The sequence below is a fragment of the Mchenga conophoros genome, linkage group LG6, assembly GCF_057382185.1.
Source record: "Mchenga conophoros isolate Kocher_MC1m ecotype Shallow Benthic linkage group LG6, M_conophoros_male_GT1.1, whole genome shotgun sequence".
Classification (NCBI taxonomy): Eukaryota; Metazoa; Chordata; class Actinopteri; order Cichliformes; family Cichlidae; genus Mchenga; species Mchenga conophoros.
In genome coordinates this window covers 16,629,111-16,643,672 of record NC_140531.1, presented here as the reverse complement: position 1 = coordinate 16,643,672, position 14,562 = coordinate 16,629,111, and the positions used below count along the sequence as shown (strand labels likewise).

The following is a 14,562-nucleotide window of genomic DNA, read 5'->3' as shown; positions in this document are numbered from 1 at the left end:
TCTCTGGTGTCCAGAGGACATTGTTCCAGAAGTCTTGTGGTTTGTTCAGATGTTACTTTGCAAACCTCATCGTGCTGCCATGATCATTTTAGAGGTAAGAGGTTTTGTCCTGCAACCCTTCCTAAAGAAGTCACACTTACTCAGTCTTTTTCTAATCTGAATGTCATGAACTGAGGCCTTTAGAGTCTGAGATGTAGCTCTTGGATTACTTTCAGTCCTTCTGAGCCTGACTTGAGTGTGAGTTTGCTGGGACATCCATTCCTGAGAGATTGCGGCATTGTGTTAACACACATCTGGATATTCAGATGTGTGTTAACACAACACCTGTAACATCCAGACCAACAAACTACCAAAATGTCCGCCTTTGTAATGATCTTCAGACTTGCTGAGGATCAGCGAATCAAGTGATTAACAGTGAGTAGCAGCATCTGGCTGCAACTGACGACCTTAATTCCTATTGAAGAAGTAAGGGTGTATTTAATTTTTTTAGGGCTGTAGAGAGTCCCATAAAAACATGTTTACCTTAGAAATGTACTGATGTACAAGTTTAAAGTAGACTAAAAGAGTAATTGCAAATGCTTGAGCTAAGGTACTTGTTAATATGCAACAACTCTTAAATCAGGGGACTTTTTATTTGTAATCATCACTGAATGAAATGTCAGGACTGTGACTTTTAAAGACATAATAACATCATGGACCAATGAATTAATAATAAATATACTTGTTGTAGTACTGCTAATGTCACACATTTATGCAGCTGAATTTCACGAACAGAAGCCTAAAATATGTGTGCACACAGACACACACACATGCACACACAAAGCACATCTAAATGTACAGTAGCTGCAGGCAGTGCAAAAATTAAAATCCTGTTTATATTGCTCACAGTCTTTGGCCTGTTTGGGCTCATTAAACTCTCAGGAAGTCGCATGCTTGATATACAGCAAGTATAAAAACATAAACCTTTATAACTCCTCAGGGTCAGGAGTGAAAACACGGAAGAATCCATGTGTGTGTGTAAATCCCCGGCCCAGACACAAAACAGGCTTTATTTAACCTCAGTGTTTGTGAACAACACACCGTTCTCCTCCTAAAACTCTGAGCTCCCCAAACAGTTCACATAAAACCACAGATATATTTTTAGTTTACATCCAGGTACATGAAGGTACATGCACTGTGCAAACAGCTGGGAAAACACACATCCACACATACAGGTAACCACAATGACATCTTACCAGTGAGTCGATTATGAAGCTGCATCCTACTATTTCCATACTGTCCACAATGTTGCTGATGGGTTTACACTGGGCCACCTCTGTAGTTAGCTGTAGGATAAAAACACACATGCTGGCTGATCTCTCTTCAGAATCCACATTTATTCATTAACTTCAAGTTAAATCAGCAGTTCTTAAACCATACTAAAACTTAAACACTAAAACTAAATTAAACACTGACTCAGATAATCAGAAGAGGCAGAGGAAGGATTTACTATACTGCAAATTTTGTACAAAGACACTGAAGAAAACAATAGAGAAAATGGCAGAGTACTCACAGAGTTTTTAACCCATTCTGTGTACTGTTTGAAGTATCCCACCAAGCCCTGCACATACGCCTTTGTTTCCTACAACCAAAAAAATGAAAAACACTCATGAGTACTCACTATGATCACGATTGAGATTTCAAGCTCTGGAGTTCATTTCCCTGTTGGATCAAGATTAGCTCTTTATACACTTTTCTTTAAAATGTAACCTGATTTGAGCACTACGATAATGACGTTCTTGGCCAGTGAATCAAGTTTGGATTGCAAACACAAAAAATATTTATAATAATGTAATCAGTCTGCTTACAATGGGACTCTAATAAGCCACAGAAAAACAAGTCGTCTTTATTCTGAGGCAACACATTTGCTACCAGAGAACAAAATCACAACACCAGTCGCCTCAGAGCCCTTACGATTATAAAGCAAAGACCCTACAATAATAGAGGGAATATTGCAACAATCATACAACCCCTCTATGAGCAAGCATTTGGCAACAGTGGGAAGTAAAAACTCCCTTTTAACAGGAAGAAATCTCCAGCAGAATCAGAGAGGGGGATGAGGGGAAAGAAAAGAGAGAAAAAGGAGACCATAAGGACACAAAGACAAAACGCACACTTTGGGACAATTTAATGATGTGAGTGTTGGTGTAAAAACCCCTGAGAGAAGACAGGAGTGGAGCACAAATGCCCAGTGCATCATGGGAAGTTTGCAGCCTGTTGTGGCATGATTAAAGAGCTTTTTGCTGTGTGTTCAACATTTATCTTTTGATGCTCCATGTCACCATGTTATGTTGAAGCCTTGATCGATGTACCTGCTTCACCACGTGGGAGGCATTATGAGCGATGAGGTACTCTGCTGCATCAATGGCACTCAGGACATTTGTTACTTTGACCTCAGAGAGAAATAAAAGCAAAAGAAATTAGTTCACGAAACGTGGATAGGTTGCTAAGGAAATAATTGTTTACACTGCTATCTGTGGTCTATAACAATAGTTTTCGTATTTACTGGCAGGTCGTTGGATGTCTTCTGTAGCTGTTTGACACTCTGGTGCAGCGTACTCTGTGTGAGAAGATTAAAGCACAAGCAGTCGCACGGTGAAACAGACACACGCACAACTCCCTCCTTATTTACAGATACACATCCATCACATCACGCCACCGCTGTCACAACATGAAGGACGTTGCTAAGACAACACACACAAAAAAAGAAAATAAATCACTGTCACAGTGCTGCACATCGACAGCAGCTTACCCGTGCTCTGACATATTTCTGTCACCACATTATGAAAGAAAAGAACAAAAAGAAGGAACACTGAGGAACAGAGCAAAAAACAGACCATGTAGATGTGTTTTGTCCCTGAAGACATTCTCTGTTCATTAAGATTACGTAATTACCACTATTTCCCTATTAAATAATGGTAAAAAAAAAAAGAAAAAAGCTTAGGTGTAATGCTACATGTTTGCCTCATTCAGTATGTGCAGATGTGCAAATCCTCCCTGGGCCACTTGCCACCAGCTTTCCTGTGCTAGGCCAACTCACAGGTTCTCCTTCTATGTGGGGTGAGACGCTGCTGAAATACGTGCTGTTGTTTTTTACATGAGAGTCACTGCTTCATACTAACTCAAATACTATTATCCTCACCTCCTCAACCCTGTAGGTATCTGTTTTAGTAACAGAAACAGCATTTGGCTCAACCACTGACAGTTTGTTTCATTAATGGGGTCAAAATGATTTTCATTTTACCCAAAAATGGGTAAAAAATTTACGTTTTTTGTTGTGATGCCTGAAATAAAAAAGCCTCAATTCAAAATCCTCTGTTCATCTAGGACACTGCTAAAGAAAAATAAACAGGTGATCTTCATCGTCTTGGTAGCTGAATATATAAAATAAGCTATGAGAAATAAGTGTTGAACTGTTAATAGTGCTGTTTGTATTTGTGCTGTGGTTAGTTGATTACCATTGCTTGCTCCAGTGGCACCACCTGTTCTCGGTGAATGAATCTAATGCTGCTGGCATGGCCTCTCAGTGCGTTCTCCAGAGCACCACGTGGCTGTAAACAAACACAGTTTTAAGGATACAATATGTTATTACAGATGTATATTGTTTAGGTTCCCATGAAAATGTAGAATAGATTTTGAGTCTTTAACGTAACTAAAAACAAATATTTTGTCATTGTTTTATTATAAGTTTCACTACAAGGGCACATGCAAACATCTCCCTGTGTAACAAGCTCCAGAACCCGAACACGTGGCATAAATGTGTGCAACGTGAACATGAACCCTAAGTTCCTTCAACATGGGTGTCTGACTATATGTTTAGAATTGCCGGTCTAACACGTATATATGACATTCCTGCTGTCAAGTATTAAGTCAAGTACTGCCAGAGATGTGCCATCCTTCATGAAGATGAAATTAAAAAAATCCACTTTTAATCAGATCATTTAGACAGATGTGAAGATTCACTTTAGGTCTGTGGTGAGAACCTGACTAATTCAGCAGCTCAAGTGTTCATAATTTTAACCAACTGTGACATCGTGGCTAATAGTTTTTCACCCGTTTTGCATCCACAAGAGAGCAATAGTGGGACCTCTGACTGCCACTGCTCTACAAAAGGCTGTAACCGTGCATGCATACAATATGTTGATGCTGATCTACAACACGTGTGCAGACATTAATGACTCACCAGCTGGTCAGCCTGACCCTCCAGGTCGCTACAGAAGGACAGCAGATCTATTAGAGTGACTCCTTTATTTACCTAAAAACCAGGAATTTACACATGAAAGATGGTTAGTATAAAAGGTTTTAGTTAAGGTTTGTTTGGGGGTGGGGGTATTTTTATTAGGGATAGCTTTTAAAGTTGCATAATCACTGTTTCAAATTAAATGCATTTTATTTATGCATATTAACAAAACTGGAAGATGTTATGATTGCATTCAAAATATTTTACATTAAACAAGAAAAATAAAATTAGCAGAATAATGGAAATAATTTTTACTGAGTGTATGCGCATGTAAGCGGAGTGAAGGGCTTTTTGTGCACAGGATATAAAGGAAGTAAACGGTGTGCATCGTGCCATTCAACATAAACACAACCACAGATGCACACAGCTCACCTCAGTGAGATAAACCTGAAAGTCAATCTGTCCAATTCCAGAGTTGGCAAAGTTGATGAGGTTGTCTCTGCCAGCCTGCTCCAGCAGCGTGATGCCCTGCAGGTCCACCTGCACACTATCAAACACTTTGGCCAGGTCCCTGTTGTACTGTTGTGAAACACATGTGTAGAGTCAAACTACCATTCACCTTCTGCCATCAATGCACCTGTAATGGTGACATACAGTAACATAGCTCTTACCACTGTTCTGTTGAGGAAGGAGTTAATGTTGAACATGGTCTCCAGCTGCAGAGCGTGATACAGACCGTTGTTGTCATAGCACTCCCTGTGAGACAAAACCATGATCATCACAAACACAGTGCTGTGATGTTTTCTGCTTAACTACAGGTAATGAGTTTCTTACAAAAACAACTAGAAAAATGGATTCATTACTTTTTCGTGATAACTTAAATGTTACCTGTACATGCCGCCTAGAGTTAAATCAATATTTGGATTCTGGAAAAGCATCCCAGGAAGGAAGTTCCTCTTTTCAGGATGGACCAGGAACGGCGTATCAATGATCTACAGACACACACACACAGTTTAAGAAAGCAGTGTTGGCCATTTTACGGCTCAGATAAAAGGTGAAAATAATAAAATCTCCAGCAGAATAAAAATAAAAGACAAAAGAGAGTTAACACCTTAAACAGTTGTCTGTTAGCCAGAGGTTCACATATCAGCTTTTCCACATTGCCCCCGACAACAAACAGGGTGGTAACGATGACCATCAGCACCCAGGCAAAGATAAACGAGAAGCCAACACCACTGCAAGAGTAAAAAACAGACTCTGAGAGACAAAAATAATATTTTTGCTGTTATTTCCCACCATATATCACAAGAGATAATCCCGTAAGAGTCCACTTTTGATAAAACCAGTATTAATGTGAAGAAACTCTCTGAACTTGAGACCTTTCTATAATTATTTCATGCATTTACTGTTAAATTTAATCTTATTTGAAGAACACTATTGTGAGTCTTCATTTTTTGTAAAGTAAACCTGTACTCAGTGCTTATAATGCTTCCTTTGTTATATGACTGTAAGCTAAATGGATCACAGCCACTTTTACAGTTTGAACTCCACCCTGAAAAAAAGATCCCTGAGTGATGCCTTCAGGTGAGTGAGTGTTGTGATGGAAACCTACGCCATCAGCAGGTTTCCCCCAGTGTTCGACAGGCAGCCGCGGGTGGTCGGGCTAGCTTGCTTGTCGTAGCCACAGTTACCACACAGCAGGCCGAGGATGTTAAAGGCCATCACCAAGACGACCATGCAGAGCACCGCCACGCAGGCGATCCACCTGAAGGTTAGACAGAGAGGTTTACCCACTTTAACCTAATTCATTGTAACCTAGAGTGAGATTATTTCTCACAAGCTGTTCAACTAGTTTGGTTCTTTTTATTTATTTATTTTTTAAAAGCAGTGAGAAGGACCGTGTGTTATAACTAGAGCTGAACCTTAACAGCCTTGTTTCTATCTATGACGTTTTAACATCCTCACATTTTCTTAATAGATTTTTAAAGAGAAACACACAAACCTGTAAAAATCCATCTGATCGATTTGGGGGTAATAGGACTCAATAGCTTTGTGTCTTTCATTTAGGAAAATGGTGAAATTTGCCAGAGAAGCTTCCACGGGGAACATCTTGGAGAAGCCGGTGATCTCTGCACCGATCTTATCCAGCATCCCCTTTACTCCTACAAACACAATTGTAACAATAAATAAGTCAGACAGAAATAAACTGGAAGGCTGGGGGTTTTAAGGTGAAGTGAAAAAGGGATAATGTGTCTGACACAGAAGAGAAAAACTTACGAGGCAGAGCTGCAGTTTCATCATCCACAAGTATGCAGACAGAGATGAAAGAAGAACATGAAACACTTTATACTCACTCTTATCTCATTTACAAAACAGAGCTCTAGCTCACACACACACACACACACACACACACGCACGCACGCACGCACGCACGCACGCACGCACACGCACACACACACACACACGTGTACCTGCAACAATGTTTTTTGTTTGCTCTTTAACCAGTCTTGGCGTGTCGTTAAAGGATGCGTAACCCTGTAGATGAACAGAATAAGAGAAAAGAAAGATGACAGGTGAGACAAAAAGTTTTAGCATGGACAAGATGATGATGCTGAGTGAGAGACGGCCACTAACCTTTTGTACAATGTTGCTGAGATCTGTTTTCAGGACAGTATTGACATTGGCCAAGGCATGATTAACATCTGGGATCTGACAGACAGGGAAAAGAAGCAGAGTAAACCTGGAGATATTTCTCACGGTTAAAATGTTCCAGTATTAGATGGCATATTGCTTCTTATCACCTTGGAGAAGTCAGCATTGATTCCCAGCTGGGACAGTGTGGAGCGGATGGTGTTACAGGTATGTGACACAGCTCCGTTCGTGCAGGCGGGGTCGGACAGGGTGTTGGACAGAGAGGCGCGCTCTCCTGACAGGCTGGCCTGAAGCTTCCCCACCCCGTCCTGCAGCACCTCCAAGGACGAGCTGACGTTCTCCAGGGCCTCTTTGGTCTCCCGCATGGCTACAAACAACAAGCAATATGACACACAGTGAAACTACTTTTTCTTGAGACAACAGCATGCTGGGCTTTTTTACACCGACCACAGAGGCACAACCCACAGAGGAAAACTATAACAAAAAACAGTTTCCAACTTAACACAAAGGTTCAGAATCACCATCTGCTTCTAACACTTTTGCAGACACAGCTACGAACACTGCACCACTGAGTCCCACTCAGCTCACTTTACCTTTGATGGCACTCTCAACTTTTGCTTTAGACAAAAGAAAATGTGAGAGAATCATAGAGGGGAAAAAAGAAAGAAAAAGAAATGAAAATTAAATGGTGAGTACTTTTCCTTAAAGACTGTCTTTAGTATTAAACCCACAAGAGAAGTTGTGGCATTTAAATGGCATTAGCTGTAACCGTAGCAACTACTTAAAAAACTCCTGATTTTATTAGAAACTTAAATTTGCTACAAAATTTAAAATTTTATGTGTATTACAGTACATCTTTTAAAAAGAACAACTGAGTTTTGTTTAAGAACTTGCACACTGGTTTGTGAGTCCGAGTTGTGTAATCTCAACGGGAGGTTTATACAGAGACGTTACCTCCTGCCATACGCAGGGCGGTGTCCAGCGAAGGAATCACTGATTTCTCCAGCTGAATGTGGATCCTACCCCCCAGCAAAGGGCCAATGTCTGTGAGGAAGCACAGAAAGGTCAGAAAGTTCAGCACAGTTATGTAAAGTGAGAGATATCAGACAAACACTGTGTGCAAACATGCAGGGTCGAGCTTACTGTCGAGGTCTGACAGGACTTTGTTCTTGGCTGTGGTGTACTGGGCTGTCAGGTAATCGACTTGCTGCAGCAGGAGACACACAGTATTAATAGATATTAGTTATATTATATTATTGGCTTTTGTTTTTTCAAAAATAAACGGGTTATTGTGAGGACATACTGCAGGCGTGTTGTTAGCGAACGTCTTCAGGTCTCTCATGTTGGTGTTAATGAGCCGCCGAGTGCTTTTGACCTGTGAGCTGATGTTGTGGTTTGCGGCGAGAGCAATGAGAACACCCACACTGAAAAACACATGCAGGATCAATTAGGAGAAGAGCAGTGCAGTGACCACACTTTAACAGCAGAGAGCAGCACAGCTACATAACGGGGACTCCTGCATTATGAGTTTTAATTCTTGCTCACTGAAGATTCAACTCTGCCCTCCACAGTTAGTGATGTAAGAAAAACTGTACGGCTGAGTGTACAAGCTAAACATGCAAAGTGAAGCTAAGCATTAGGATTATGTGGTTAGAATTCACTGTGATTCACTGCAAAAACACCTTATTAGTTTTACAGTAGTGATATTTTAGACTTTCTGTAACAAACAAAAACAATGTAGAAACAGTAAAAAAACAAATCAACAAAAGCAACCAACTGGTTATATTGTTCTTTGGATGTGAGCATTCACATTTGTGCTGTGAAAGGACTCATTCAGATGGCGAGGCCTCTCATGGTCAGCCAAGTAATATCGGTAACACATAACTGTCCTCCACATTTAAATCAAATTTCAGTGGGCTTGCCTCTTCCACACAGCAGGTACTCCGCATGCTCTCTGCATATGAGCAAATAAAGTTATTGGACATTTTTTTTTACCCCACATAAAGGAAAGCATTTTTACATATGTGAAAAATTATACGTGTAAATATGTGGCGCCAACATTGACCTGCTGAGATCTGTTCATTATTACAAGGGTTGTTAACTTTTTGGTCAGACTGCTTTCAGGAGCATTTTTGTTCATATTTTAAGTCGTAACTAATTTTAACGAATAGTCTGGCATGACACCTGATAGTCTTTTAGCTTGTAGGTTGTAATCTATTTGAGAAAACAGATAACTTGTGTAACGTTTTGGGTTCATATGCAGTGAAGAAAGCTATCCAAACCTACCTGGCACCATGTAATTTGACCCCTAAGCCTAATAACTGGTTGTGGCACCTTTGGCAGCAAGAGCTGCAATCAAGTGTTTGTGATAAATGGCAATGGGTCTTTCACATCACTGTGGAGGAATTTGGCCCACCCTTCTTTATTTAATTGTTTTGATTTGGTCACATCTGAGGGTTTTCAAGCATGAATGGCCTCTTATATGATTTTTGAGCCATTCAGAGGTGAGCTTGCTGGCAGGGATGGGAATCGAGAACCAGTTCTGTACAAGAACCGTTTCCCAGTAGTCAAATTCTTTGGAATTGTTAATCTGTTTGCCTATCAATACCATTTACCGGTTTCTGCAGCAGTTCAATCAGCTAATTTCAGTTTGTGTGCCGGAGATGGAAGATAGTGGTACGGTCTACAGCCTGGATATAGTCATTACATTTAGTTTTACTACACAAAAGGACAAGAGCACGATGGTAAAGTGGAAACTGCATCCAGGTCAGAAAAAAAACGCATTATGCTGCCAACACAACTTCGGCTCCTTGCAAGCACCTGCACACACAGCATGCTAATGCTAAGCTAGCCAAGAACCCAGAGTGATGCTATAAAGCTGACTGAATGCTGACCTCAGCCCAGCAACCAGACCCTGAACTTCAACAGATAACAAAAGCAGTAATGAGCAATCAGGCTTGTAGATGCCGTTTCCATCTGTTTATTGACTGACATATGTCAATGACTTTGTTTTTCAGCTGTTTTTGAGTTTCTTTAGATCGTGGTATGATGTGTTGCTTTTTCAGATTTTTTAGTCTACTTCACTTTGTCAGGCAGATTCTGTTTATTTCTATTTAACCTCTATTTATGCAGGTAGTCCCCTTGAGAATCAATGTCTCATTTACAAAAGAGACCTGTTTCTGACAAACATATTAAAATTACAACAATAAAATTTAAATTTTCTAATGTTTACACAGTCGTATCAAAAACAGGTGCTTTAAACAAGTGTTTAAATGATTTCATGATTCAGCAGGTCTGGCAATAATCATAGCTGGAAATGACTAATGAAATTATACTCCAATGTGATTCATTGGAGTTAATTCATGATTTAGAAAAGGGGCAATGATTTTTTTGCATAGGGCCAGGTAGGTTTGGATAGCCTTTTCCCTTAAAAATTGAAAGAATCATTTAAAATCTGCATTTTGTGTTTATTCTGGTTACTGTGATCATTTTTAATCATCAAAATGTCTTTGATGATCTGAAGTGTGGATGTGTGACAAATATGCAAAAATAACAAATCACCGCAGAAGGTGAAATCTTACAGGTACTTCGCAATACAGAAATCAAAGTAGAGGAGAACCAGTGTCATTAAAATCATCCTCATTTTGGAGTATAGCAGACTGATAATGATAAAAACTGTGAAGAAGAGGAATGACGACTCACATGATGAAGATGGTTGTAGCAACCAGCGAGGCGGTATAGAAACCTCTGTGACAGTCTGCATTTTTCCTCTGTCTCTGATGCATCTCCCCTCCACAGTTATCACAGCATCGACACATGCAGAAGCACATAGCTATGACGGGGATAAGGACCACAAACACGACGCCGAAGGTTGCACATATGAGAAATCCGGACTCGTACTGGATCCACTGCGGGAGGAGAGCATTCACCCAGTTATCAATCTGCTCTCTGCCCTTTACTTTTGACAGAGATATGCAGTGAAAGCTGTGTTGAGAGGAGTTTACCTGCAGCAACAAGACGACGTTTTCTGGCTGGAGCACCAAACCAGATGTGGAGGTGTGCAGAAATCACACAAGCATGAACAAAAAGAAGACATGCAAACCAGGTCAATGTGACAACAGAGGGATTAAAAAAAGGAGAATCCTCATTTCTAAATGAATAAAGTTTTTCATGATGTGACACAGTCACTTTGTGGTTCCTGCTGTGAAGTGATATTTTAATTTCATTAAAATTATCCAAACACATAAAACTAATAAACTTTAAAGTGAGACACAAAACATGTTTTTTTCATACACTGCTCAATTGTTTTGTGTAAGTATAAAATTAGATAGTGCTTCTTTTAAAGATTTAAATTAAATAAATTAAATTTAAATTATACTTCACAGTGACGTGTCATCTACTAGTAATTTGTGAGCAGTGTGCCCCCAATACAATTGCAAAAACCTGCAAGTACACAATTTAGAAACCCAATGGTCTAACGTCCATTCAAAATATGTTACTGTATCAGAAGAGCATGTGGGGGTTCTGTGGAGGGTAATTGGGGTGGCTACAGCTCGGGAGGTAGAGAAGGTCATCTGTTAATTGGAAGGTTGGTGGTTGGATCCCAGGCTGCTCTTGTCTGCATACCTCAGCATCCTTGGGCAAGATACTGAACCGTGATCCATTCATCATGGGAAAGTTATAAAGCACTTCAGTGTAAAAAGCAAGTGCTTGTAAGAATGAGGCATGTTTTACAAAGTGCTCTCAGTATTCAAGTAGAATAGAAAAGCACTATAAAAGAACCAGTTCATTACCATTTGCTAGTAATTTTAACACTTAACATACCTTTCTCCATTCCTCTATTTTGATTCCACCCATGTTTTGCTGAATGACTTTGACAATGAGATCTGCAAAAAAAAAAAAAAAGAACACACACATACAGACGAGTGCTTACATACAGAAAAACTGCCGCACAGAGTAGATGCTGTGTTTCAGTGATTTACAGGCAGGTACGTGATGACAAGCAAAGTTGGAGAGGGTAAAAAAGAATCCATTTATGTGCTCACAAGCAGACAACGCGGATTACGTGGGATCGTTTTTTAATTTCCGAGGAGAGGACGGCACTGAGACCGTGTTTCAGTGTTTTAACGGGAGCTGTTTGAATTGTGTAGTTTGTCACCAGTGACTTCAGTTCAGTCCAGCTGTCTGTGTTTACTGTATATAGGTCAGCCAGCGCTAAGCCTACCTGCAGTGTGACTCACAGCAGTGTTACTCAGCATGTAAAAGATGATTACGATATGCTTCTATGGACACAAGCTCACACATACATATTACATGTATGCCTATTTGACAGCATTAAAAGCAGGATATCTGTGCCACGTATAGATACAATCACATCCAAGCGTTCCAACACACTCACATCAAAATACTGTATTTGACAACTCAGCAGAGGTTATTTGAAGTTGTACAATTAAATGACTTCACAGCGTTTGTTTGCCAGATTTCTCACATTAAATCAGTAGTTCACAATTTCTTTTTTCGGGTCTCACTTCAAAAAGATACAAATGTCGTTTACACACATTATTTAACTCAAACACTCAAACGGCTTTATTAAAGTTTTGCATTTTTCTTATTAGTTTTTATTTCTGTTTAAAGTTTTTGTTTCCAGACAGTCTCCGGAGTGGGTTTAGTTTGTATTCTTTTCAGTGTAGGGTTTAGTCTTTAATTATTCTAATATGACAGGTGATTGTCATGGGCAACCTATTAGACATACAGAGTACAACAGAAAACAAAACAACACTTTATGAAAGCAGCTGACTCTCAGTCGTCTAGAGATCTCAAATCTCGGAAGACATTTGCATCTGGGCCTTAGTCGGCATGTGCTGATACATTTCAATCACATAGTAGCTCATGATCCAGTACAACTCCCAGGCAACCCTAATGTGAAGTACAGAAGGAAAGTTATGTTTTTCAAGTATTGCACAAACTAATGAGAATTAAAATCTACTGAGAAGTGAAGGAGTCCTGTAAACAGTCATATCTTGTTTCACTAAAATCTGACCAGTACTCTAGGAGGAGGAGTGGTTCTTGTGAAAATGGTGAAAAGCTCCTAGGAAACAACAAAAATACGATCTTGAGCATAATTTGGGTGAAGACTCATTAAGTGATTAAAAACAATCGGACTAAAAATCAGTCCTTGTGCCGGGTGGGCTGAAACTAAAAGTGAGAGCATTTCCACTACTTTTACTTTGTTGTTAGTAGGGGTGCAACGATATTCGTATCGATATTGAACCGTTCGATACAGTGCTTTCGGTTCGGTACGCATATGTATCGAACAATACAACATTTGTAATTTATTTTATCAACTTTCCTTCTGACGATGCTGTCTGTGTTGAGGGCTCAGTGAATCTGTGTTCGACTACTCCGCCTAGGCTGCACTGTCCAGCGCAGATCCACTGAGGGCTCAACACAGACAGCATAGTCAGAAGGAAGAGTGCAGGGCAAGCTAGCGAGACAGAAGTTAAGCTCTCCTTTTAACATGGACCTCCCCCGCTCTCATTCAGATCTGGCGTTTGGAATTATTTTGGTTTTCATGTGACGTATGACCCTGAAGGTAAGCGAGTCATGGACTAAAGTAAAACAGTATGTTGGATGTGCCATGCAATGCTCAATTACATTGGTGTGAACTAGTGTGTTAGCGCAGTTAGCTCGTTAACGTGTTGGCCGTCTAGCCCCATGCACGGAGTGATCGGCGGTAGCTCGTTAACGGAGATTTGCCGTGTTGTGGCGTTAAGGTCATTTCAACGAGATTAACCTGAAAGCACTAGTGGGAACACAACGAATATGACTGCACATTTACGCCGACATCATCCTAGTGCAAAGACAAGTGGAAGCAGGCAAAAAAAAGCAAGCATGCTACTAACTTTAGCCGAGTCATTTAGACAGCTGTTAGCACATGATTCTCCTTATGCTGCTGAGAATATAGCCCAGAAGAAGCGGATAGTATAGCTTTTATTTTGGAAAGAGCCATTTCTCTGTAATAAACTCTCTTTTCCAAAGATGAGTGATTCCTCAATCAGATACAGGGCTCGCAATATCGCTAGCCCGACGTCCCGGGGCTAGCGATTTTTTTCAGTCGGGCTACCAAAATCTATCTCTTCCCTGCCCGTCGGGCTATTGTAGGAAAAATATATGTCAATGCTTTTGCATTCTTTCAGAAATGTAGCTGGGTAATTATGTCATTGGCATCGGTGAGCCACTGTCAATATGTGACATATTGAAGTCGCGTTTGAATTTGCGCTTGTTTTTTTGCTTTCACTTTGCAATCGTGCGAACTGTGTATAGAGAGCGACAGCACTGATCTGTGAGTGATGATAATTTGTGCACCAATTCCTCTGACATCGTCTTATTAATCGTTAGCTTACTATGCAAACATGACAAGTGAAATCTCCCGCAGCAAGCTTAAACATGTGAGAAGTTGATCGCGCAGAGAATCGCTGAGCTTATGTGAGTGCGTGTGTAAAAGCATTTCAGTTCTGCTGAGCCAAATAAGACAGGTCAGGGTGAAGAAGTGACAGCCAAAGAAAAGCTTACCACAAAACGGAGAAGTTATGACAAATCAGACTATAAGGCAAAAAGAAAGTGCAGCTTTATGGTTTCATGGACAAAAGAATTTCTGTGGCTGCAATATGATGAGCTAAATAACCAGGGCT

The 14,562-nt window shown here is 40.2% G+C and overlaps 1 protein-coding gene across 13 annotated transcripts in view; it reads right to left on the bottom strand.

The window, feature by feature from the left end:
- prom1b (prominin 1 b) overlaps positions 1 to 14,562 on the bottom strand; it is a 28,404-nt gene that overhangs the window by 3,769 nt on the left and 10,073 nt on the right. For 7 of the 13 annotated variants that reach the window (XR_014892702.1, XR_014892701.1, XR_014892704.1 and 4 more), the window contains exons 2-25: positions 11,696 to 11,757; positions 10,876 to 10,902; positions 10,574 to 10,779; positions 8,175 to 8,295; positions 8,015 to 8,078; positions 7,826 to 7,915; positions 7,465 to 7,488; positions 7,021 to 7,238; positions 6,854 to 6,928; positions 6,691 to 6,754; positions 6,497 to 6,505; positions 6,222 to 6,381; positions 5,832 to 5,984; positions 5,331 to 5,454; positions 5,108 to 5,211; positions 4,891 to 4,975; positions 4,652 to 4,798; positions 4,223 to 4,294; positions 3,498 to 3,590; positions 2,792 to 2,809; positions 2,546 to 2,599; positions 2,352 to 2,432; positions 1,553 to 1,621; positions 1,236 to 1,325 (exon numbers count right to left, since the gene is read on the bottom strand). Coding sequence is in view for 9 of the 13 variants with exons in the window: in XM_085276477.1 (XP_085132603.1) it covers positions 1,236 to 1,325; positions 1,553 to 1,621; positions 2,352 to 2,432; positions 2,546 to 2,599; positions 2,792 to 2,809; positions 3,498 to 3,590; positions 4,223 to 4,294; positions 4,652 to 4,798; positions 4,891 to 4,975; positions 5,108 to 5,211; positions 5,331 to 5,454; positions 5,832 to 5,984; positions 6,222 to 6,381; positions 6,497 to 6,505; positions 6,691 to 6,754; positions 6,854 to 6,928; positions 7,021 to 7,238; positions 7,465 to 7,488; positions 7,826 to 7,915; positions 8,015 to 8,078; positions 8,175 to 8,295; positions 10,574 to 10,779; positions 10,876 to 10,902; positions 11,696 to 11,757 (2,210 nt within the window). In the remaining 4 variants the exon portion in view is untranslated. The remainder of the gene's footprint in view (positions 1 to 1,235; positions 1,326 to 1,552; positions 1,622 to 2,351; positions 2,433 to 2,545; positions 2,600 to 2,791; positions 2,810 to 3,497; positions 3,591 to 4,222; positions 4,295 to 4,651; positions 4,799 to 4,890; positions 4,976 to 5,107; positions 5,212 to 5,330; positions 5,455 to 5,831; positions 5,985 to 6,221; positions 6,382 to 6,496; positions 6,506 to 6,690; positions 6,755 to 6,853; positions 6,929 to 7,020; positions 7,239 to 7,464; positions 7,489 to 7,825; positions 7,916 to 8,014; positions 8,079 to 8,174; positions 8,296 to 10,573; positions 10,780 to 10,875; positions 10,903 to 11,695; positions 11,758 to 14,562) is intronic. The other 6 variants (XM_085276479.1, XM_085276483.1, XM_085276478.1 and 3 more) reach the window with 3 other exon arrangements.